This window comes from Podarcis cretensis, assembly GCF_951804945.1.
Source record: "Podarcis cretensis genome assembly, chromosome: 1".
NCBI lineage: Eukaryota > Metazoa > Chordata > Lepidosauria > Squamata > Lacertidae > Podarcis > Podarcis cretensis.
In genome coordinates, this window is record NC_137170.1 from 74,969,218 (window position 1) to 74,994,946 (window position 25,729).

Below are 25,729 nucleotides of genomic sequence, written 5' to 3' on the forward strand. Positions count from 1 at the left end.
AACCCAATAGCTCCCCTTAAGTTTATTGGTTTGGGAAGGGCAAATTAGGCAAATTAGCATTAAAATGTGAACAGAAGTAGATTTCTCTCCTATCCCTAGTCACAACTGTTTGTGTACATGCACAGGTGGGAGGGATAAGTGATAAGTGATAGACAGGTTTTCCTTCTTCCTCTGTTTGCTGCAGGCTATGTGTGCAGTCTCGATGTAGCCTCAGTAGCAAATGCTTAGCCTGTGTCTGAACCAGAGCAAATCTTCAGCTTGCTTGTATATCAGCAAACAACCTGATAATGATGATAATATGATGCTAAGCGCCTACAGGTAACAAATCCAAGATCTTGCCTGGAAAGCTGGTCTACAGAAATGTGAGATGGGGAATGAAAGGAGAGGGACAAAACAAATGTCCCACAATAAAACTGCACAGCGACAGGTGAGACTGATGGGTCAACGGCTGCACTATCAGAGAAGCGTAATAGTCTTAACAGAGTGTGACTTTCTCTGTTTTCACTCCTGGGTCGCATCAAAGAGAGCTGACAGTGTAGAATATTTTGGTGACAGTTTGAAAACTGGAGGAAAGCCACCTTTTTTAGCCTACAGTTGCTTGACTATTACACTAGGGGGAGGTATGGGAACAGAATAATACACCCAGGAAAACATCTGCATCTGCCATAGTGGGAATGCAGACTGCAACAGGTAAAGCTTATACTAATTTTCCACAGCTTTTTAAAAAAATGACATTTTTGGTTACAGAGCTTTTTCTTATTTGCAGCCACCCAATTAAAAAAAGTAAAATTATTTTGTCTGTGTGCTGCCCTTTTGTGTGTTGGCATCCACCCAGAGGGTTTAGGGATGGTTTGGAGTTGTGTGATGCTTACAGATAGCACAAAATGAGATGTGACTCGTTGCATGGTTGTTCCTTCTGTACCGAAAAACAGTCACATGGGGGAGGCTGATCTAGAAGGAGATCAGGACTGCAGCATGCCAGGGGAAATCATTAGTTCCCACTACGGTCCTGATTTGGGCTGGGATGCAGGGGGACATGGCTGCTGTTCAGCTCAAGAAAATAGCAGCTATGTCCCATCCCCTCTGCCAGTCTGGATCGAGGCTATGGTGGGGGCAAACGGTTCAATCCAAAATTGTCCTAATCCACTCCCCATCCAGATTGTTCCCTTCCCTGCCGCTACAATTAATAAAGAAGAGGGGGGGACCAAGCAAAGGACATGCGCACATGATTAATGTCATATGTCTCATTTTACTCATAGAACACAGTTTGCCTTTGTTTAATATATAAACTAGCAACAGCAGTAGGATCGGCATAGACATATTTGTGTAGCTTTGGGCCGGTTCTCTTTGGAGTGTTGTACTTTCTATCTTTCAGTTTCTGAAGCGTCGTTCTATTCTTCCACCATTCTGGTGGTGTTCACACTATGCCCCGTGTGATTCTTAGTTTTTACTCCAAATGCTGAAGCCCCTACTGGCCACACACACTCGGGCAGCCATGCTGCTTTGGCATCAGCAGGCAGGATCCGTCCAGTGCTCCAGATGTGCTTCTCCATGCCAGCAGGAACCCTGGCTGATCTGGGTTCTCACTCATGTGGAAGAGTCCCGATGTCCATGCACCTGTTTGTACACAGGGCTCCTGTCCATCAATGCTGAAGGCATATACCTGGGCATGACCAGCAGGTGGCATCCTGCTCTTCCCTTATGTGTTTGATAACTGGGCAGGGCACGCTCTGAACACACAGGAGCATAGGATGCTGCTGAAATAATAATAATAATAATAATAATAATAATAATAATAATAATAATAATATATTTGTATCCCGCCCTCCCCGGCCAAAGCCGGGCTCAGAGCGGCTAACAATAAGTAAAAATAGCACAGTGTACATAAAATCACACAGTCAGTTAATTAAAATACATTCTAAAATCAAATCAGAATCAAATCAAGGGAGGCCATCTAGCACAGCATCGTCTCTACTGACTGGCAAGGGCACTGCAGGGTTTCAGACAGGGGACATGACCATCTCTACCTGGAGATGCCAGAATTGGAAATTGGGACCTTTGTCATGCAAAGTAGATGCTCTGCCACTGAGCTACTGCTCTTCCTATACAGCCACACCTGAGAATAATTAAGACATAGGGCAAAGCTATTTTTTTTGGGGGGGGGGGTTATTGGGTTGTTGGTATTTTTATTATGCATTTTGTGATTTTATGTTGTGAACTGCCCAAGTGCTGCGGGTATAGGGTGGTATACAAGTGTAGTAGTAGTAGTAGTAGTAGTAGTAGTAATAATAATAATAATAATATTCTGATGGAGTCATCCAAGGACCAGATAAATTTAGTCCAAACCTTGATGAAATCTTGAGGGCACCCATTTACTCTTTCTTAGAGCCTTTGCGCAGGCTTTGCTGTGCACAGCCTTTGCTGTAAATTGGCTCTGTGAATTGGAGTAGGGAGGGCCAACTGAGCAGGCACTGAGCTTTCCTGTCAACCCAGCCTTATGCAGAAGTAAGTCTTGCTGAATTCAGTAGGGTTTGTTCCAAAGTCAATGTGGTCTTAGGCTGCAGTTTTATGCCAGCTTCCCTGGGAGCAAACCCACTTGAACTCAGTGGAACAGAACTTCTGAGTTGCCACATATAAAGTTGCATTGCCCATCCTTAAAAATGGTTATCTGTTTTTTTCAGCAGTAGAACTTTTTTAAAGGAAATACCAGCCAAACACTGGAAATTGAGAACCCCCATACAAATGATGACAGGCTGTGAGCCATAACATGACATTATTACACCACACATAGCCTCATAAGAGATATTTAAATATTCTTCATTCAACTAAATCTTTGGGAAAGTTCATTCAAGGCATACAATGAAGCATTTGTCTCTTGCAGTTGAACCAGTCACAGAAGGTTTATGGGAAACATTTAGAAAAACACTCATTAAAGCAAAGACAATCTGAAATGGGAATGAAGGACAACAATGCATCAAAGAAACCATACATACATACAGAGAGTCCCTAGATTTATAGACATCAGAGGACAAAGCTGACAAAGGAGGTTTGTGTAAGATGAGGAGTTACATCACTTCCTCTTTTGAAAAGCAACCCGTAGCCTTGGGATGAATCTCCTTCAAGCTGGCAACAAAAAGAAAGAAAGAACTTTACATTCCACTGCTGCAGATTGGAAAGAGTTGCATAGAAATAACTAATACCAGAGGAATTTGTAGCAGGAGTGGATGGATTTAAATGACAGCTTGTTCATGACATATGAATGGGTATTTGTCCCGTCACCTATGGGGTCCCCAATCTGTGCCTGTTTGGCAAACTAAGAAGCTATCTTGAACACCACAAAATATCCATTTCACAGACAAAAAACTGATGATAATAACTCTATCCCTACCCCAAATGGGGAAAATACCTACAAATGTCCTCAAACAAAATAAAACAGACAAAGAAAGCAGGCAGCACCTTTCTGCACAAGAGTAAACAACCACCAAGCAAATAACCTCCTCAAAACCAAAAGCAAAAACAACAACCACCATTTAATTTTTAAATAGATAAAACTTGGGAGGGTCAGGGAGTCTTAGCAGGCACCAAGGAAAGTGTCTGAGGATATATGGGTGCCACACTGGGACCCCAGATTTATAATAAGCATAGTACTTTATGTCAAAAATTTAGAAAGTGTCAAAACACTTTCCCCCATACTCCTGAGAGCTCTGAGCTCCATGCATTTAGTATTATTGCATGTATTACTTTTTTGTTATTTTATTGTTATACTTTGCTTTATTTATTCATTCCTTAAATATGCATGCACACAGAACCATCAGTGTATATATAATGTCTTTCTGAGTTATGTGGGAAAAAGAGAGTTCTTCGCCCCCAAGGAGCTTACAGTCTGGGCAATGGGGGAACGAATATAGTGAGGGAGGAAGAGTCAAGGCGGAGGAGGAGGAGGAAGGAAGACTGATGGGCCAATGCAGCTGCTTGGTTGCAGCTGGGAATGATAAAGGGGGAAGCTGCCAAAGGTAACAAAGAACAGGTGAGTTTTGAGAAGGACTCAGAAGAAAGAGAGAGTGACAGGAGCAGTTTGCTCTGTGGGGATGGAGCCCTCTGGTGGCAGCATTACTGCCATTTACTGGGAGAGAGAACTTAAAAGGTAAGCACATGGAGCTTGCGCTGGTTATGAAAAGGGATGTGACTCCAGAGGAGAGTTGTGAATAGGTGTGGACAACAAGAGGTTGAGAATTGTGGCAACAGAGTTTTGGATAGAGATGAAAGGAATGGAGCGTGAAGGGGAAAGATTGAGTAGTCTGGACAGAAGATCAGATCACAAACCAAGGTTTGCTTGAGGGAACAAAGAGGAATGGGTATTGTTGCTGCTGCAGGGTTTTACAAAGTGAAATGGCATGATTTGATAACGGCAAGGAGGCATCAGTGGCTGTGATGCTGACAGGTATGGTGGGGGATCAAGGAGTGGGAGGTGTGGGATGAAAAACAAGCAGCTCAGTCTTGGACATCTTGAGTATGCAATGGTGCCAGATGCCAGCCTACTACCTACCTGCTGTGGTTAACACTTCCACTGCCCACCTGGCTGCTGTGGAGCACTGCCTGTGCTACTAGGTGGCACTGCAGAAAAACCATCTGGAGCCCCAGCAATTGGTCAGGTGCCTATGTTGTTGTTTAGTTGTTTAGTCGTGTCCGACTCTTCGTGACCCCGTGGACCAGAGCACGCCAGGCACTCCTGTCTTCCACTGCCTCCTGCAATTTGGTCAAGTTTGGTCAGGTGCCTGTAGGTCAGTGGAAAAGGAGAAATCAAGACAGGAACAGTAGCAAGACAAAGCAATTGACTCCGATGATTTAGCAGGAAGACAAACTTTTTATTACTATGAACGCAGCTATATTTCAGCCTCACATCTTCTTCACCTGCACATCAACGCTTCTTTTCCCCCCCAAACCCCTCCGAGTTATAGCCCCCTTTTTACAGATGGAGTTGCCTGTCAGCAGAGCTGGCCTACTCATAAAGTAAGGTGAGGAGATTTGCCTTAGGCAGCAGAATCCAATATAGATCTTTATTCTGCTCCTGTTTGTTCCCAATGTAGATCTTCATTCACCTCTTCCTCCCTGGTAGAGCGGGGGGCGGGGAGGCATTTTGTAGTCTGCCTCAGGTGCCAAAAAAAACCAAAAACAAAATAAAAACAAAAAACAAAATGTCTTTGGCTGGCCCTACCTTGTTAGCCCAGGTGAAATATATAACTCAACCGTTGTATTTGTTTCATTTTTATCCTATCCTTTCTTCAAGAAGCCCTCTAGGCTAAGAAGCTACCTCTCCCCACCGCTTATAAGAATACTTGTGATATAGTTCAGGCTGAAATAGTGACCCAGAGAGTTTAATGTGTCAGCAGGAATTGGAACCCAGGTCTCTCTCAAGTGAAAGCCCAATATTGTATCTGCTTGACCACACTGGCTTACATTGGATTGTTGTGGAAAATAAAGCTTTTGTGCATTACCTCAGCTAAGAAGACCTTCAGTAAAGATTAAGCACTCAAGCTTTATTTAGAACCTGGCTCCGTAATCCTCTTGCCATTCCACCCCTCACTCAGTTGTGTTATAGACCCCTGCACTGCCTAAGAACCTGCAGCAGAATTGTGAAAAGAACGAAAATATTCAGTTCAGATTCAGAGCGCTCTGTGTGTGAGTCAACATGTATTCATGTGTATGTTTAGCTAACTGAAAATGAGAAAAAAATTGATTTCATATTTAAGCAATTCTCCTTAAATAAACAGGGCTATTGTTTTGTTTTTGTTCTTGTTTTTATTGTGTATTTTGTGTTTTCTTTATCTTGTATCTTCATGTTGTGAACCACCCTGAGAGCTATGAATGAAGGGCAGTCTAAAATTTTAAATAATAATATCAAGTTTCCACCTTAACCAAAAACCTCTCCTGCAGCATTTTATAAGGGTACTCATAGAGAAGCAATAGCAGAATTAAAAACTGAGATGTGTATGAAGCGTCTTCACAGTTCAGAGGTGGGCAGGCTACATCAGTGTGCTGCTTCAGGGAATTGAGAGCCCACCAGTGCCTAATGGCACTTGCTAAGGAAGCAGGTACTCAGATCCATACTGATGGTGTTCCAAGCTCTAGATGGTTGACAATGTCAACCTGACATTGGCTAGAAAGGAAAGCTGGAAGGCTCCTGTGCATGAGTTCCTTCAGGGCTGCAAATTCAGAGGACGTGACTGTGATGACTCACTATGTGTTTTCCCAGTTTACTGCACTGGCCTTCTGTTGGTTCCACCTGCTGCTTGTTTTTCACTCCACTCCTTTTCATTTGAGTTTGTACAAAAGTATCAGATGATCCCCATACTAACTTAGATCTATATATGAGCTATATATCTATATATGCCATCTCGGAAGCTAGCCACGTTGCGTTTCAGCAGGGTTTGCTCCCAAGGAAGTGGGAACAGCCCTCAGTAAGCTTTACTGGCAACTTAAGCCCTGTTGGATCAGACCAAATGCCCATCTAGTCCAGCATCCAGTTCTCAAAGGGACCAACCAGCTTCCTCTGGGAACCCCACAAGCAGGATCTGAGCCCAAGAGCACTCAACCCACTTGTGTTCTCCAGCAATTGGTATTTAGAGACTTCCATACTCTGATAGTGGAGGTAGTACACAGCCATCATGGCTGGAAGCTATTGATAGCCTTATGCTCCACAAATAAGGTCTGCTTCTGCAGATAAAGACATGAGCTTCAGAGGTGTCCATGTTTAATTAGAACTGTAGAATTCAAAAACCAATGTAGGAAGGAGGCTGCAGGCAGAGGTATAGTATGAAGTACATTCCAGAGGCAATAAAGATGGCTGCTGTGTTCTGCTTTTCACCATCAGATCCTGAGGGTGAATTTGGCTACATCTGTCCAGAAATCTGATCCCCTTTCTTTCATTCCCATTACCAGGCTATGAGGTGCTGAATAAAGGGTACCGTTGTTCCTTTTGTATATTCCTCCTCTATTATTCAGGACCTTTATTCATACCACCTTTCTGAAAGGAACTCAAAGAACTTTGCTTGTGTATAGGACTCTATGGGGCAGATTAGGATATACAGTGGTACCTCAGGTTAAGAACTTAATTTGTTCTGGAGGTCCGTTCTTAACCTAAAACTGTTCTTAACCTGAAGCACCACTTTAGCTAATGGGGCCTCCTGCTGCTGCCGCGCTGCTGGGGCACGATTTCTGTTCTCATCCTGAAGCAAAGTTCTTAACCCAAGGTACTATTTCTTGGTTAGCGGAGTCTGTAACCTGAAGAGTCTGTAACCTGAAGCGTCTGTAACCTGAGGTACCACTGTAATGTAACCTATTGCCCTGCAGGTTTTTCATTCCAAGACTGTTTCAACAAGTATGCCACCTATTTGACGGCTTCTGTGGCATCGCAGGACTTTCACCAGTTGCAGTCCTTCCTGGACAGAGTTCATGGGCCGCTCTTGTCTGTGCTCTTCGCTCTCGTAACCTCTACATTAAGAGTACTACAGTGCACTGCGTGCCTTTGGAAGACTTATTGGGAACTTCAGCTAGGTTATTAACTGGGCCAGCTGTATGAAACAAATAAACACTACTGGCCACTCATCTGTTTCTGGGAACAATCCAGAGTGATGGTGCTTTCCATGGAAGCCAACTTACAACAGAAAAGCCTAAGCTGCTTGGGATCTGGGTACCTAAGGACCACCTTTTGTCACATCAGCCTGGCTGACCACTTTGTTTGTCATCAGAGACAGTCCTCTCAATTCCCCCACCTGCATCTGAAATTAGCTGTGGTAAGAGAGGAGGCTAGGACCTAAATCAATGGCTTCAGGTTACAAGAAAGAAGATTGCGATTGAACATCAGGAAGAACTTTCTGACAGCAAGAGCTATTTCAACAGTAGAACAGATTCCTATGAGAGGTGGTGGACTCTCCTTCCTTGGAGGTTTTTAAGCAGAGCTACCTGTCATGGATGCTTTAGTTGAGATTCCTGTGCTGCATGAGGTTGGACTAGATGACCCTTGGGGTCCCTTCCAAATCTACAATTCTACGATTCCCAGTCTTCTTCTTTTTTTTTAAAAAAAACTTTTTATTTAATTAAGAACATATAATTTAATATGAGAATAAAGAAGAAAAATGAATAGAATAAAAATGAAAAGTAAGTGCGCGCACACACAGAGAGAAACAAATACAAATTTGGGTTATTTCATTCACAATCTCTGAGATAAAGAACAATAATTATTAAGGTAGTAACATATTAGATGATAGATAAATAGATATAGATATAGATATAGATATAGATATAGATATAGATATAGATATGCTTTATTCAAAAATATCAGGATCTTGTCCTTGAGGTGATATTCTCACTTGAAGCTGAAAATTTACTAAGAATTCCAAATAGTAGCGTATTTTACAGGAGGCAATTAAACATTGTTTTCATCATATGTATCTGCAAAATAAACTTTTGCAACATAGTTTTAAATAAATCTTTTTAAAATTTATCCTCTAGTACTGTATGCTTAATTTTAGGGACGCGGGTGGCGCTGTGGTCTAAACCACAGAGCCTAGGGCTTGCCGATCAGAAGGTCAACGGTTTGAATCCCCGTGACGGGGTGAGCTCCCTTTGCTCAGTCCCAGCTCCTGCCGACCTAGCAGTTCGAAAGCACATCAAAGTGCAAGTAGATAAATAGGTACCGCTCTGGCGGGAAGGTAAATGGCATTTCCGTGCGCTGCTCTGGTTCGCCAGAAGTGGCTTAGTCATGCTGATCACATGACCCAGAAGCTGTACGCCGGCTCCCTCGGCCAGTAAAGCGAGATGAGCACCGCAACCCCAGAGTTGGCCACGACTAGACCTAATGGTCAGGGGTCCCTTTACCTATGCTTAATTTTTGAGTTAATTTTTCAACAGTAGCTATGGACCAGGTTTGACTATACCACAAATCCTTATTTAATTCCTCTAAGTATTTTCATTTTTTTACAGTAGCCATCCTGGTAAAAAGGTAAAGGTACCCCTGCCCATACGGGCCAGTCTTGACAGACTCTGGGGTTGTGCGCCCATCTCACTTAAGAGGCCAGGGGCCAGCGCTGTCCGGAGACACTTCCGGGTCACGTGGCCAGCGTGACATCGCTGCTCTGGCGAGCCAGAGCCGCACACGGAAACGCCGTTTACCTTCCCGCTGGTAAGCGGTCCCTATTTATCTACTTGTACCCGGAGGTGCTTTCGAACTGCTAGGTTGGCAGGCGCTGGGACCGAGCAGCAGGAGCGCACCCCGCCGCAGGGATTCGAACCGCCGACCTTTCGATCGGCAAGTCCTAGGCCCTGAGGCTTTAACCCACAGCGCCACCTGCGTCCCCACCAGCCATCCTGGTAGCTTACAATAAATACAGGATCAATTCATTATCCAAGCCGCCTTCATTTGATCCACCCCATTTCCCCAGTAATGCTAATGGTGTGGCAGCATTATGGGCAGGGAGAAGTAAAGTGGCTGCTGTCTCCTCTCCCGGACATGCGAACCAGGCCACTATGCATTGCATGATTAACATATGTAGTGCAATTCTATTAATAGCTTTTATCATTGTTAGCATTCTATAAATGTGTGTGCATTTCTTATGGAATGGTAAATGGAGGTTTTCAAAACTACTGCAAACCACCCCATCATGCCATTATCACAGTGGCCTTTCTACAATGATTACATATATGAATATAATTGAAAAACCATTTATTATTATTTTTAAAAATAAAGTGCTCCTTCTTTAGGTACAGGTCCATTTAACTGGTAATTTTGGCTTAAGTTCAGCTCTTGAAAGCTTCAGTGTAGGATTCCCCCCCCCCTTTTACCGCATCAAGGAACATGCACTCCGTAGATAAGTCAGGCAACTTTATGGGAAAGAAAATATTCCGCACAAATGAAGGGAAACCTCTGGCCCTCCAGGAGTTTGACTTCCAATTCCCACCCACCCCAGCATGGCCAATGGTCCGGGATGCTGAGAGTTGCAGAGCCACAACATCCCCCTTCCTGTTTGACACTGTGTCAGTGTCGTTCCAGTATTATTTTATGGCCTGCGTTCATGTGATCCAAACGGTAAACTGTCATGGCATTTAGTACAGCCACGTCCTCACTGCCAATGCTAGTGTTAGAGTACTGCATGGTTCTCCTACATTAGGGATGGAGGAATCTTTGGCCCTCTAGATGATGCTAGGTGTTGTACAACTCCCATCAGCCCCAGCCACCATGGCCAATGGTCAGGGATGATGGGAGTTGTAGCTATGGAATATCTGAAGGGCCAAAGATTCCCCACACTTGCCCTAACTTGCCCTTCCTCCTCTTTGAGGAACCCTGTGGAGTCCTCCCACTCTCTGGATCAGCTGAAAGCCCTGATATGTGGACATTCTCAAATCAGTTCACCAAGGAGTTAAAACACCTGAGATTGTTAGTAGCAGGCTGATATTTATACCTCTTCATGTTCAGCCATTTGGCCCTGATCAGACTGGACAGCTGAATATAAATAGGAGGCAATCCCCTTCGGCATAATTAATTGCATCCACAGCAATAAGTTCATAACCAAAGGAGGATGAAAGCAGATTGATTATTGATTCACTTTCTGTAATTGTTGTTTTGGCTTGTACATTTTCAGCAATGCTATTAGCATAGATGTTGTGCTCTGTGTTTATGATAAAACGTCTTCTGTGCTGATGTAATCCACTCTTTTTCCTATGCTTATGAATAGAAAAAAAGCGGACTCTCAAATTCTATCAAAAATGATCAATATTACCCCAAAGATGTTAAGCATTACAAATATAGGGATCTCTAGGTGGGACAGCAGAGGAGAAGAATGTTCCACTGTGAAAGCAGAAACCCATGCACTGATGCAACGTTCACCTTAGCACTATGTTGAATTAAATGGTAGTGTAATTGCACAGAAAAAGAGTCTTTTCTTGTTGATAATGCTCACATATGGTTAACACAGGTGATTTAGGATTAGCTTAGTTATTGGGATGGGAGACATTTTCTATAGGGAGCAACTGCAGCAGTTTCACATCTGAACCTTTAAGTCAAGGGCTCTAGTTTGTTACTTTTTTTGCCAAATTAATTAATTATGCCTTTGTAGCATGATCACATTTTAGGTGGCTCTGCCACAAAGCTTTAACTTGACTGGGCCCTCCATTCTGGATCAAGCGCAAAGAAATCCTCACATAGAGCACATTGCAGTAATACAATCTTGAAGTAAACAACACATCAACTACTGTAGCCAAGTTTTCTCAGTCCAGGAACCATTGTAGCTGTTGTACAAGTCGCAGCTGGTAAAAGGCGCTTCTAACCACTGAAGTGACCTGGGTCTCCAGAGACAAAACTGGATTCAGAAGCACCCCAAAACTTTGGGGGCACCTCTAAGCACTTGACCTTTTTTCAGACACGGGAACCACTCGCCCACAGAGCCTCTGACTTGCCAGGATTGAAGCTCAGCTTGTCTTTCCTCATCCATTTCACCACTGTGTCCTCTCCTGATTCAGATGTTGTGAAGAAACACAGGTGAATGTTCTCAGCAGACTATTGGCACCTTGCCCTAAAGCTCCTAATGACTACTTCCAGCGGCTTCATATAGATATTAAAGAGCATGGAATGTTCTCTTACAGATAGCAGATTCCATAATCCGACTTGTTCTGGTGTTGCAAGAGCCTCAGTTAAGCGCTTCCACCCAAGGTATCTCAGGTATTGATCCACCTTAGGTATCTCAGCTGGCGAAGTTTGCTAAATTAATGTGAAGTGGTTGGAGACAGACTTTATTAAAGCTCCACAATGGTGCCACAGTTCTCTGTTGCTATGGAAACCAAGCTGTGGGAAGACAAAAAAATAAAATAATAAATGGAGACCCAAAGCATCAGCTCTCTTCTTCTTCTTTCTCTTTTTCATGTGATGTTCCCATGGGGACCGCTGAAAGCCTCATGGATGTATAACCATGAGAAAAGTCTAGAAAGGCTCCACAGAAAAGAGCAAGTCTCGGATCTCTTTGTCAGTCACCCACAGCTGAACAATCAGCAGTATTCTTTGATGACAGTGGGGGGGGGGGGAGAGAAGTGTCACACAAAAGCCATTAAGTCAGGCAGGGCAGACTCTGCGTGCCGAAATGATACTAATAATGACAGAATGGCTTCTAATAAGACTAGCTTCACCATAGCACTAAAGGAGCTTGGTGCAGTTTGTTCCCGCATCAATTATCATATCTGGCAAGAAGTCCTGATCTTAGCAGATTTATGGCTAGTTCCTGGGATGTTGCTGGAGCAGCATTAAGTTAGAAGAAATGCAAAGGAAGTTGGTAGCTCTGTTAGGCTTGTTTTGTATTGTGCCATCGTGGAGTGCCAAGGGACAGACACAAAGGAAGGGCAGATTAGATTTCAAGTCAAAGAAATGGACATAGTAAATAATAATGATAATAATTAATGATCGCTCTTTTAGAAAGCCTAGGTGAGCTGCCCCTGGAGACCTATATTCATGTACATGTGCTTTGAGCAGACCTTGAAAGGTCATTTCAAACCCAGCCAAAGCTAAAGAAATCAAAAGAGCCTTTTCCTCCTGACTGCATGGCAGTAAAAGGCCCTCTTCAAAACGGCTCTGTTTCTCTCTGTCTCAAAAACACCCCTATCCCTGCACAGCTGAAAGGATTTTGATGCTGAGCACAGACTCTGGCAAAGAGCCTGAAGCTCATCTTCTATCGCCACTCTTTTCTAAAAAGTGCTCCTCCCCGATATTTCCTTTCCCCTCAAAAAGTAGGGCTTGCTCGCTGCACCCTGCAGCCCAGTGACTGAGGCAGAGTTATATACCAGTCCCCGTGGCTCTGGAAGGCCACATAAAGATGTCAACTCGGGCAGTTTCAAAAGAAGATCAGACAAATTCATGGAGGCCAAGGCTCCTGTTGGAGGTAATATATGCTTCTGAATGCCGGTTGGTGGAAACTGCAGGAAGGGGAGAGCACTGCTGGCACTCAGGTCTTTGCTTGTGGATTTCCCATGTGCATCTGGTTGGGCACACTGAGAACAGGATTCCGGACTAGATGGGCCTTTGGCTTGATGCAACTGGGCTCTTCTGACATTCACAGAGGGCCAGTGTGGTGTAGTGGTTAAGAGCGTAATCTGGTGAACCGGGTTCGCGTCTCCGCTCCTCCACATGCAGCTGCTGGGTGACCCTGGGCTAGTCACACTTCTCTGAAGTCTCTCAGCCCCACTCACCTCACAGAGTGTTTGTTATGGGGGAGGAAGGGAAAGGAGAATGTTAGCCGCTTTGAGACTCCTTCGGGTAGTGATAAAGCGGGATATCAAATCCAAACTCTTCTTCTTTTTCTTCACAGAAGGAGCCAGTTGGTACCCCTGTTCTCTCCCTCCTCCCATCCCACAAAGTGTATGACATTTTAACATTACACTGAAAGTGAGGGCTGAGCTGGTGCGGCGGCAGCGGGAGGCCCCGTTAGCTGAAATGGTACCTCAGGTTAAGAACAGTTTCAGGTTAAGAACAAACCTCTGGAACGAATTCAGTTCTTAACCTGAGGAACCACTGTATAATGGGAGTGGGCATTATGATCTTGGAAGATGTTCATGAGGGCCAGTTCTGGGGTGAGTCCTAGTACTTATTTAGTTATTTTGCATATCTCTTATAGGACTGCTGTCCAGAAGGGTTGAATTTTAGGACATTCCCACCACATGTGGAGGTATGTGCCTGTGGAGGTGCAGACTCTCTAACATCTTGGTGAGGTTCCTGGGTGCATCAGCGCCAGTTTCCATGGTGTTAAGTACCACCTGTAGGTGAGTTTCAGAGTGAGTTCTCTTCTTTTGGCTAATACGGACTTAAAGGGAGGTTTAGAACACATTCTAGTCCACTGAGTGGGGTTAATTGCAAAGCCTATGTCGTGCTCCCATTGTTCTTTGATTGTGTCAAAGGGGTTTGTGTGATTTTGGAACAGTATTTTGTATATTGTGGATACCATCCCTTTACCGTGTCCCTTTGCTGTCAGGAAAAGGTTTTCAAGGTGGACAAGGGCCAAGTGACTGCTGATTTTACTGCTGGATTGTTTAAGAAGGCATGTAGTTGAATGGTGTGTTAGCCAAGGTATTTGGGTGTCCCCTAGTTTCTCTCATATTTCTTGTTTTGGTATAGTATGGGTTTGTTGTTTTTGTAGAAGTCTTTTGGACAGTGTAGGCCTTTGGCTTGCCAGGTTTTTATTTGGAGATTTTGTGCTGCATGTTGGAATAGTGGGTGATAGGCCAGGAGGGTTAGCGGGGAGGGGGATAGTTTGCCTACTTTTCCCTTCTGTGTGAACCTGTTCTGTGTTATGGGGATTTACTTTAGTTTGTTTTGGAGAAATGGGTGTGCTGTTGAGGGGATGTTTTTGATGGTTTCTCTCTCCTAGTGGACCCATTGTTTCATCTCATCCTCTCGCGCAGATGGAATTATGTGGCGTACTTGGTTGGCGATGTCATATGATTCTGTGTTGAGGATTCCCCATCCTCCTTCTGAGGAGGGGAGGAGCAGGTATTTGGGGCTTATTCTTGGCTTTTTGTGTGAGCAAATAAACAAGTATAGTTTTTTTCTGCCACTTCTGGAGTTAGGTTGGGGGAATTCAGATTGGGGTTGGGAGTTTGGAATAAATAGGTTAGTTTTGGAAGGGTGATCATTTTGAACACAGCATACTTTTGTGATTATGATGATGAAATCTAATTGCATCACAAAGGGCTGCCACCTTTGGCTCTAGAAAAGGGAATAATTATATCCACAATTAATCATTTACATGACATAGGAGGATGATTAGACAAATTCATGAAGGATCAGGCTGTCGTTGACTGTTGGCCATTATGGCCAAGCTCTGCCTCCACAGCTGGAAGCAGCAATGCTTCTGAATGCCAGTTGCTGGAAACTTCCAGAAGGGGGCGTGTTCTTGTGCTTGGATCCTTCATCTGTGTTTCCCACAGACATCTGTTGGGACACTATGAGAACAGGATTCACTGGCCTGATCCAGCAGGGTCTCATGTTTTTAGATTGGAGGACAGGTGAACATATTTGCTGTCAGTCATGGAGGAAGTTAAAAGGCTGTCCCTCAATTGGCCAATTAAGTTCTCCTCACTCAAGAGCTTCAGAAGAGGGAATATGTCTCCAAAAGAGGAAATATGTGATTTAACATTCAAGGGCTGATTTTACATTTGTCACTTGTATTTTCTACTAACTTCACAACGTTCATGGCTAATACATTTTGCATCTTGCACCAAATACATTAAATATGATGTAAATGTCAAACACTCAGATAAGTTCTAGAGAGGTAGCCCTGTTAGTTAGCTGCAACAAAAGCAAGACAGAGTCTTGTGGTACATTAAGGACTATCACATATTATTTCATAAGGTTTAGTGGGTGCTTCCAGACAGGGCTTTTTTTGCCACAAATGGAAAATTCAGGTCCAGTTCTTCTGTGAGCATGACTGGCACACAATCATCCTTCCACTTTGTTTTTTCAGCCTTAGATTATTATTTTTCTCCATAGGTATTCCACTGTTTCCCTCCCATACTAGTGGGAGGTCCTTTTCTTTCTGTGCTCAATTTTCTGGCCCTTCCCCCCAGTCATTACTCTCCCACCCTCCACTACCTGTTCCTGGTCTGGGCAGGCATGCATGCAGGTAATTCTGTATCTGTGCACATAGACATTTATTTCCCACAAAAAGTTGGCAAGAGCAAATATTTCAAGCCCCTTGGCTATCATGCTTCACAATGGGCAAAATGGAATATTGTACTTTTGTGGGATGGAGGCAACACTTATTTCCATTGTAATAATACAGAAGTCTTACACAAGACTGATGTTGACCTATACTGAAATCCTGATCAAAGTGCCCTGCACAAGACGTCTATATTAATTTTTTCTAAGTCTCTATGTGCTGCTTTTACAGCCTCTAAGCTAATCCTCCCTGTGTGCTGAGATATTGCAAGAGTAGGTCCTCTGAACTTGGGCAGCATCCACAACATGCATTAAAACCATGTTTAAAGCAAACACCTTCCTGCAAAGAACCCCAGGACCTGTAACTTGCTTAGGGTCCTGGGAACTGTAGCTCATTGAGTAAACTACAGTTCACATGATTACTTGGGAGGTGAAACTATGACTATTAAAATTGTATAAACGTGGTTTAACTGTATAGTGCAGATGCACCTTTAGGTACCAGGTGAAAATGTTCCTATTCAACCAGGCCTTTGGCTGATTAGCAGCTGACACCCTTTTAAATGTGTGTGTGTGTGGGGGGGAATTACTGGTTCTTCTTCTTCTTCTTCTTCTTCTTCTTCTTCTTCTTCTTCTTCTTCTTCTTAATTTTGTGTTTTTTATATTGTATTTTTATGTTGTGAACCGCCCTGAGATCTAGAGGTGAAGGGTGGTATACAAATTTAAATAATAATGATAATAATAATAATAATAATATTGGTGTGCCTTCAGCAAATGGCATTTGGTGGGAATAGGCAGATTCATGTTGTTTGGGTTGCCAGAAGCACAATGGCTAAGTTGTGTGTTCACGTGAGGAGTAAATGGATGCATGGGCATAGCCAAAGGGGGGGGCAGGGAGGGGCAGCGGGCCCCCCCATCAATAAAAATAAATAAAAATACATAGCTAGCTGAGATTCTGCCACCAGCTAACAAAAGACCTGCCCTCCTAACAAAAGGCCTGCCCCCCCCCACAAAAAAATCCTGGCTACGCCCATGAATGGAAGTAAGGATAATGCCGCTAGGTGTTGTTGTTGTTGTTTAGTCATTTAGTCGTGTCCGACTCTTCGTGACCCCATGGACCAGAGAACGCCAGGCACTCCTGTCCTCCACTGCCCCCCGCAGCTTGGTCAGACTCATGCTGGTAACCTTGAAAACACTATCCAACCATCTCGTCCTCTGTCGCTAGGTACTGCCCATCAAAATGTCACCACCACCCTGCAAAAATGTGATAATGAGCTTCAACAAACTAATTATTGTGGATGTATAAAGGGTTATTACTTAGCTAATTTTCCAAAGTAAATCTGTATGAAATGTAAAAAAAGAAGAAAAAGTAAAAGATGGCCTTCTGATGCTGACAGTGCAAAAAACTTGTGTGCACTGATTTCACAATAAACCTCCACCTGGAAGCACCCTCTGTTGTAACCGATGCCAGAAACTTAGAGATATCAATCACAACAGAGTTGCTGAAACCTAATGCCACAATGAATCTGTGAGTCTTGAAGATGCCAGGTATGAATTCATATCAGGACATAATGCAAACAAAGCACAGCTATACACACTTATAACAATCTAGATACTACAACTCAGTACAGGACCATAGCACATGTATGATTATGATTTATTAAAAGCAATTCTGAGTTCAATAGGACAAACTCTTCAGAACGCATGCATAGGGTTACAGCTTTAATACAGCACTTGCTATGTGACATCTTGCACCATTCCTAAATGTATTTCCAGTACTGGGTCAGATGAAAGCATAAGAAGCAAACAATTAGTAGATTATGGAAATTGTCAGGAGAAATGTGCAATTGTAACGCCAACTTTCTGAAATTTAATTTGGGAGCGAGCTCCTCGATCTCAGAGGAGCGTAAGTAAACATGCTGAGCTGGGAAATAAAGATGGGGAGACAAAATATTATTCTCTCTCTGCCTCCAAGTTTATGCTAGGATTCTTCGGAAACGGATACGTACTAAATCAGCATACAGATAGGCGCCGTTGCGTCGTGACCCTCACTCGTGGATCAGTCCTCAGTGACTGTTGCATTTTCCAAACTAGTAGATTGACTTTTCTTTCCCACAGCCTGTCACCTGCTTGATCTGTTGCTGATTTTGTCATGGTACTCGCCAACTTTGGATAAATTTAGGACATACACTGCCGCTGAAGGGACGATGGGAGAAATTTGGAGCCAGTGAAAAAGAAAGTCGATTTTTCTGGGGGTGGGGTGTGTGTGTGTGTGTGTGTGTGTGTGTGGGTGTGGGTGTGGGTGTGTGAGAGAGAGAGAGAGAGAGAGAGAGAGAGAGAGAGAGAGAGAGAGAGAGGGGCCTGGGGTCTGCTCACCAGCAAGTTATCTCTCCGGAGGAGGGGAGGGAACGCGCACGCTGAGGTGCCGCCCCCAGCTCCCTTCTCTCCGCGCATTCGCTCCAGCTATTGTGACGTCACTGCGTTCTAAAAAAGAACCGAGAAAACAATCTGCATTGAGAGAAATAGATACAGTCCGGGTCCTATTTAAAGGGGAAGCTCTGGGCACCCCGGAGTCAGATCCAGCTTTATAAACAAAGGCGAAGGAAGGATTGCGGGAGAAGCCTCCTCGGCAAATATGGTGTCGCCGGTGACAGTGGTGAGTTCCAACAGCCAGCTTTTTAGTAACTGCAAGGCGGGTGGGGAGAGCAAAGGGGGACGACACACACACACACACACACACACACACCCCAGCAAGTATAAAATCAAGTGTCAAGATTGCAATAATTGCTGCCTCGCGAAGCGAGCCTTGCAGATTCGCGGCTGACGACTTCACAATCGCTTCGGGGTTTTTATTTGGACAGGTAGCCGCTGCCAGAGAGCATCTGACCTACGCTGGGAATCCTGTCCCCATCATCTGTGCCGGCTCCTACAGTAGTCCCCCGCCACCCCGTAGTACTTCCACCTCCTTGCCCTTTTTCTTTTTTACTCTCTCCTCCCGCCTCCCTCCGTTGCTGGTAGCAAAATGTGGCTGTGATGGCGGTGGAAGAAGGGGGGGGGGTAGAGATTGGAAAGGGGGAAGAGAGACATCACGACCGGATCGGTCGTTGCTTTACATAGCAAGCGGTGTGGGGGCGTGGGGAAGAGGAGGAAACCCTGCCAAAAGTCAATAGGATGAAAACATTGGGCATGTGACTAGGAAGCGTGACTTTGTTGATTTCGCTCCTTGGGGCTTGCCGGCAAGGCACCGTCTGATTGATGGAGAAGATTGCGGGTGGGAGGGATTCCAGTTCACCTCCCCCTTTCTCTGGCGCTTTCCCCCCTCGCCGCCCCCCCTCGACTTGCTTTGCTCCGGAATTGCTGGAGGATGGCACCATGCTGCCAATCTGCCTGCCTGTGTGTGCTTGCATGGCCCATATATATGCGCGTGTGTAAGGCATGTGCCATTCCCATTACAGTACGGATTTCTGATCCCCGGGTGGGTGCCCTCTGGGATCGAGGAACAACAGTGCAGAGAAATCAGCAAGCTTTATTTTTGCTTCTCCCCGCCCCCTGCCCACTCCGCAGCTAATAAACATCTTTGTCCGAATGCTATTTAGACTGCTGAAGATGTTTTGAAAATAAAAAAAAAAAAATAGGTAGATCTATAGGTATATCTAAATCTTTCTCACTCACTCACTCACTCACTCTCTCTACATATGTGTGTGTATATATGTAGCAGAATTTTAATCTGGAATGAACGCAGCTATGACTGACTGATAGATAGGTTGCTGAAGCAGAGTGATGTAGTCAAAAGCATGCTAGAAGGACACAGACCTGGGTTCAAATCCATTGCTACCCATGATGCTTACTGGATTTCTAGTAAACAGAGCTGTTGTGAGGATAAAATAGAATAATCCTTTGCAGTGCTATTATTCTAGAAAAAAAGGTGCCAGAGCTCACCATGAACACCTCCCTTGTTCTCTTATAATGGCAATAGTGCCCACCATGGGTGTAGCCAAGGGGGGCAGCTGCTCCCCTCGATAAAAATCAATAAAAATACATAGCAAACTGAGGTTCTGCCCCCCCTCCCCAATCCTGGCTACACCCATGGTACCCACCTGGGGCAGAGTTCCATTGAGTTCCAGTTGAAAAAACCCCTGATCCTATGTAGGAACATAGGAAGCATCAAGAGCAGTATTTCCTACACTGACCACCAGCATCTCTCCAAGGTGTTAGGCAAGAGCCTCTCCCAGCCTTACCTGGGACCTTCTGCATGCATCCATCTAGTTTGTCTGTCCTAACCGCAATACGGGACACGGGTGGCGCTGTGGGTTAAACCACAGAACCTAGGACTTGCCGATCAGAAGGTTGGCAGTTCGAATCCCTGTGACGGGGTGAGCTCCTGTTGCTGGGTCCCTGCTCCTGCCAACCTAGCAGTTCGAAAGCACATCAAAGTGCAAGTAGATAAATAGGTACCACTCCGGCGGGAAGGTAAACGGCGTTTCCGAGCTCTGCTCTGGTTCGCCAGAAGCGGCTTAGTCATGCTTGCCACATGTACGCCAGCTCCCTCGGCCAATAAAGCGAGATGAGAACCGCAACCCCAGAGTCGTCCACGACTGGACCTAATGGTCAGGGGTCCCTTTACCTTTAAAGGTAAAGGTAAAGGTACCCCTGCCCGTACGGGCCAGTCTTGACAGACTCTGGGGTTGTGCGTCCATCTCACTTAAGAGGCCAGGGGCCAGCGCTGTCCGGAGACACTTCCGGGTCACGTGGCCAGCGTGACATCGCTGCTCTGGCGAGCCAGAGCCGCACACGGAAACGCCGTTTACCTTCCCGCTGGTAAGCGGTCCGTATTTATCTACTTGCACCCGGAGGTGCTTTCGAACTGCTAGGTTGGCAGGCGCTGGGACCGAGCAGCGGGAGCGCACCCCGCCGCAGGGATTCGAACCGCCGACCTTTCGATCGGCAAGCCCTAGGCGCTGAGGCTTTAACCCACAGCGCCACCTGCATCCCTGTCCCTTTACCTTTACCTAACCGCAATACAACAGGCATTTCATTCCAAATGAAATTAAAACAGGTATTGTAGTGACTTCACTCATTGGGCACTTGAGGATGTGTGCTGTTGTGGTGAGAGCAGACTTTCCCAACCCTGGATCACCAGATGTTGTGGGACTACAACTCCCATCATCCATGACCAGCAGGGGAATGATGGAAATAGTAGTCCAACAACATTTGGGAGCACAAGGTTGAGAAAGGCTGAGCTAGAGTGTTGGGCCTTGGGAGACCAGGGTTCAATTCTCTGCTTAGCCACAAAGTTCACTGGCTTGATATTGGGCCAGTCACTGCCCTTCAGACCAGCCTACCTCACAGGGTTGCCCTGAGGATAAAATGAGAGCAGGAGAACCATGTACACTTCCTTGAGGTTCTTGGAGGAAAAGTGGGATAGGAATGAAATAAAATTGTGATTAATAACTTCTTCAAAGTTACGTGCCTCACTTTCTGATCTTGATGCTCTTTAATTCCAGATGAGTGGTTTGGAGGTCAGCAGGGAAATGTTCTCCGCGTGTGAAAAGAGACTTTAGTTTTATTACTTTATATATTCAAGGGCTGATCTTTGCCACAAAAGCAGGTTGTGGGACTGAGATCTGGTGAAGTTACTGCAGGGGGTTCCACAGGGTTAATATTTATCTCTTCAAAGAAACAAAGTGTTACCTCTTTGTCCTTGGGTACTGGTAAGAAGACTGAAAGATAATGTAGTTTTCATGTTACCTTGATTAATTTAATTATAAGACTCAGTGATTATCATCTGCATTATTTTATGCAAGGAGGACAAAAGTGACAAATTTAAAATTTAGGAAGATTTTGAAAATTAGGAAAGTCTTTTTACTGTTGGGATGGTGTAACAAATAAGTAAACATTTTAAGCACAATTTGGTGTTTCCTTCACTGGAATATTTCAAGGAAAAGCTGAACAGGTGTTTGCCTTAATTATAAGGCTTGTTTTGCTCACTTCGGCAGCACATATACTAAAATTGAAAAGATACAGATAAGGCAATTTATTTATTTATTTATTTATTTATTTATTTATTTATTTATTATGCTGCCCTTTGTTCAAATATCTCAGGGCAGTTCACAATATAAAAATACAAAATGAGAACACAAAATACATAATAAAACAAAAACTAACCAATGACTCCCCCTCCCCCAAAACACATTTAATAGGCCACAAATATTAATCAGCCAAAGGCCTGGTTATAGAGAAACATTTTTGCCTGTTGCCTAAAGATATGTAATGAAGGCGCCAGGCAAGACTCTCTGGGGAGAGCATTTCACAAATGAGGAGCCGCTGCAGAAAAGGCCTGTTCTCATGTTGCCACCCTCCAGATGTCTTGTGAAGGAGGAACACGAGGAAAGGCCTCAGATGATGATCACAGGGTCTGGGTCTGTTCATATGTGGAGAGGTAGTCCTAGTGGTATTGCGGTCCTTAAATGAACTTTTGTTGTTGTACAAACTGAAGCACATACATAGCTCATACTTTAACGTTTTCTCCCCATTCAGCACTGCCAAAACCAGTGCTGTATTATGAAAATCATGGGCCAGACAGACAGCTGACTGGCCCCTTTAATTGGGTTTGTTTTAAAGGGAAAGATAAATAGACAGCACCCGTCCTGTATTATGAAAATTGGGAACCCTAACCAGATCCTTCTTAGCCTGTCAATTACAGGTTAGATTAATGCCCTCTATTTTGTCTGTGTATTGGAAGGAGATAATACTTTTTCTTTAACTGAATACACTGTGATGCTTTTTAATGTGGGAATGAAGTGAAATGCAGCCTATTTTACTAGTGAAGTTTCAGGCCAAGATTTGGCCCTTGTGAGCCTGAAAAGCCTTTTCTGTGCCTTTACCTCATTGCCAATCTTCTTTTAGAACCAATAGAAGATTGTGCCAAAAAAATACTGTCTGATAAAGGAAAGGTACAGATTATCTCTATTTGAACTTTCACCTGCCTGAAGCAACTTGAATTCTTTTTTCTCTTTTCCTCTGGACATGAAACACCTGGTTATAAAACATTCTATTCTCTGAACATGACTTATGTAGGCTGGAACTGGAGTTTTTTGCAGGTAGATTTTTGTGGCCGCCTTAGGTATCTATTCTTGTCCCTAATTTTTTCTTCTGTTAGATCTCTTGCTCTTTTTACTGACCAACTTTTAGACCACAAAGACATTTACCAGCTACAGAGCTGGCATCACAGAGCAGAACAGTATGACTTATTTTTGAATAAAGCATACAGAGGACCGAACTGAATATTTTCTGGTAAAACAGATTTGGCAACTGTAATGTCCAAAAGTCCTTGAAGGCTTATTTAATCGTTCATTTTTATTAGGTGTCTGAAAACTGTGCTCAGTACCCCAAATATCTCTAGGGACAGTAGATAGTTAAAATAACTTTTCAGACAAGCCCTGCTGGAACAATCTAGCCAAACTAAGATACTTTGAAATGTAATGGGACTTACACTGGCACTTTGAAAAAGAATAGATAGACCTTGTACCATTTTATGAATTTGCTTCCACACTTTGAGTCTTGGGAGAGATACTATTTTTATAGTATGAAAATACTCTTGATAGTGCTGTATCCTGCCATAGTTCTTTATATCTCAGACCTTGGGCTTTAGTGTGCTGGCACCTGCCCTTCCAATGAACACCAGGCAGGTACCTACACCATTGACATTTAGATACCTGCTTAAAAGTCACCTGTTAAGCCTGGCTTTCCCTGAGAGATGATCCAGCCATGCTGATTTGTGATATACATTGTGTTTGTTTTATGGATGTAATTTTCTTGTTGAGTTTATGTGTGAGTGTCTGGAGGTGGTTGGAGGATGGATGGCAGCTAACAGATTGAGGTTGAATCCTGACAAGACAGAAGTACTATTTTTGGAGACAGGGGGCAGGCAGATGTGGAGGACTCCCTGATCCTGAATTGGGCAACTGTGCCCCTGAAGGATGAGGTATGCAGCCTGGGAGTCATTCTGGAGGTCAATTCTGCATCCAGGGCAGCTGTCTACCAGCTCCATTTAGGATGCAGGCTGAGACCCTACCTACCAGACTGTGTTGCCAGAGTGGTGCATGCTCTAGTTACCTCCCACTTGGACTACTGCAATGCGCTCTATGTTGGGGCTGCCTTTGAAGGTGACCCGGAAAGTACAATTAATCCAGAATGTGGTAGGTAGACTGGTGACTGGGAGTGGCTGCTGAGACCATATAACACTGATCCTGAAAGACCTACATTGGCTCCCAGTACGTTTCTGAGCACAATTGGTGCTGACCTTTAAAGCCCTAAATGGCCTTGGTCCAGTATACCTGAAAGAGCGTCTCCACCCCCATCGTTCAGCCCGAACACTGAGGTCCAGCGCTGAGGGCCTTCTGGCGGTTCCCTCACTGTGAGAAGTGAGGCTACAGGGAACCAGGCAGAGGGCCTTCTCGGTAGTGGCACCTGCCCTGTGGAACGCCCTCCCACCAGATGTCAAGGAAATAAACAACTATCTGATTTTTAGAAGACATCTGAAGGCATCCCTGTTTAGGGATGTTTTTAATGACTGATGTTTTATCGTGTTTTTAATATTTTGTTGGGAGCTGCCCAGAGCGGCTGGGGAGGCCTGGCCAGATGGGTGGGGTATAAGTACGTAATAAATTATGATGATGATGATGATGATGATGATGATGATGCTGTTCATGATTTTTTCTATTATTGTTGGGTGTATAGAAGTGTTTGAAAATAGCTAAATAAATAAAATCCTGGCAATACCTGCCCCCTCTTACTATAGGTTTACTCAGAAGTAAGTTCGGTTACAGCAAAGTTCCTGCTTATTTCTGCTACTCTCCATGGTTGTCCTTACCCCCTTTCTTTCAAAGCAATTTCTTCTGCTGCAATAAGTTTCTGGCTGTTCACAATTTCACAACTGCACTCATAACACCTTATTTTATTTAAAATGAAGTGTGTGTGTGTGTGTGTGTGTGTGTGTGTGTTTGCACATTTGGAGTCTGTAGTTTCAGTTCTCCATGTTCTCTAATTCTCAATAAGCTGACAGTTCCCTTCCTTCCCCAGCAGACGCTAGTGAGGGTTCCTTGTACACTAAATGCTGCAGTCAGATCTTAGACTGATTCTTCTGGTTCAGAGTATCTCCTTTCATGAGAGGCTGGAGGAGCCAGTCAGAGCATTCAGCAGCACTGCAGGGTTTGGAGCCTAAATCACCATGCTTGTTACTTATACAATTGATGTGAATGTGAACGTACCTTTATAGTATTTTTTAAAACAACAACAACAACAACAACAACAACAACAACAACATGAAAGGCTATTATTATCGTAGGCTGTGCAGTTTATGACTAGCAGTGCATTTGAAATGCCCAATTCTGCTCTTAGAAGAATTGCATTTTGTAAAAATAAGATGTTTATGCATATTTATGTCATTTCCTTTATTTATCCTTTAATAACATATGCTTTAATTCTTCTAATAATGCAGGAAAGCTAAATACTTTAAATTCTCACTAATTTCAATGGGAGAGATTTTTCCAGAAGCAATTCTATTCATAGAACCATAGAGTTGTAGAATTGGAAGGGTCATCTAGTCCAGCCCCCTGCAGTGCATGAATCTCAGCTAAGGCATCCATGACAGATGGCCATCCAACCTCTGCTTAACCCCCCCCCCAAGGAAACCTTCCAAGGGAGTCTGTTCCACTGACAAACAGCTCTTACTACCAGAAAGTTCTTCCTCATGTTTAGTTGGAACCTCCTTTAACTAGAATCCACTGGTTCTGGTTCTCCCCTCTGGAGCAAGAGAAAACAAGCTTGCTCCCTCTTCCATGTGACAAACCTTTAGCTGTTTGAAGATGGCTGTAATATCTCCTCTCAGTCTTCTCTTTCCCAGGCTAAACATATCCAACTCCCTGAACTGTTTTTCGTAAGGCGCAGTTTCCAGACCCATTATCATATTGATCACTCTCCTTTGCACATGTCCTAGCTTGTCAATATCCATCTTAAATTGTGGCACCCAGAATGCAGGAG

General features: G+C 44.1%; 2 protein-coding genes across 4 annotated transcripts in view; both read left to right on the plus strand.

The window, feature by feature from the left end:
• GTF2H1 (general transcription factor IIH subunit 1) overlaps positions 1–25,729 on the plus strand; it is a gene marked incomplete at its 5' end in the record, with an annotated part of 324,820 nt that overhangs the window by 131,042 nt on the left and 168,049 nt on the right. The window lies entirely within an intron of this gene.
• Positions 18,141–25,729, plus strand: part of TMEM86A (transmembrane protein 86A) — a 38,029-nt gene continuing 30,440 nt past the window's right edge. For all 3 annotated transcript variants that reach the window (XM_079987989.1, XM_079987990.1, XM_079987991.1), the window contains exon 1: positions 18,141–18,344. In XM_079987989.1, the coding sequence (XP_079844115.1) occupies positions 18,324–18,344 (21 nt within the window). In that variant the 5' untranslated portion in view covers positions 18,141–18,323. The remainder of the gene's footprint in view (positions 18,345–25,729) is intronic.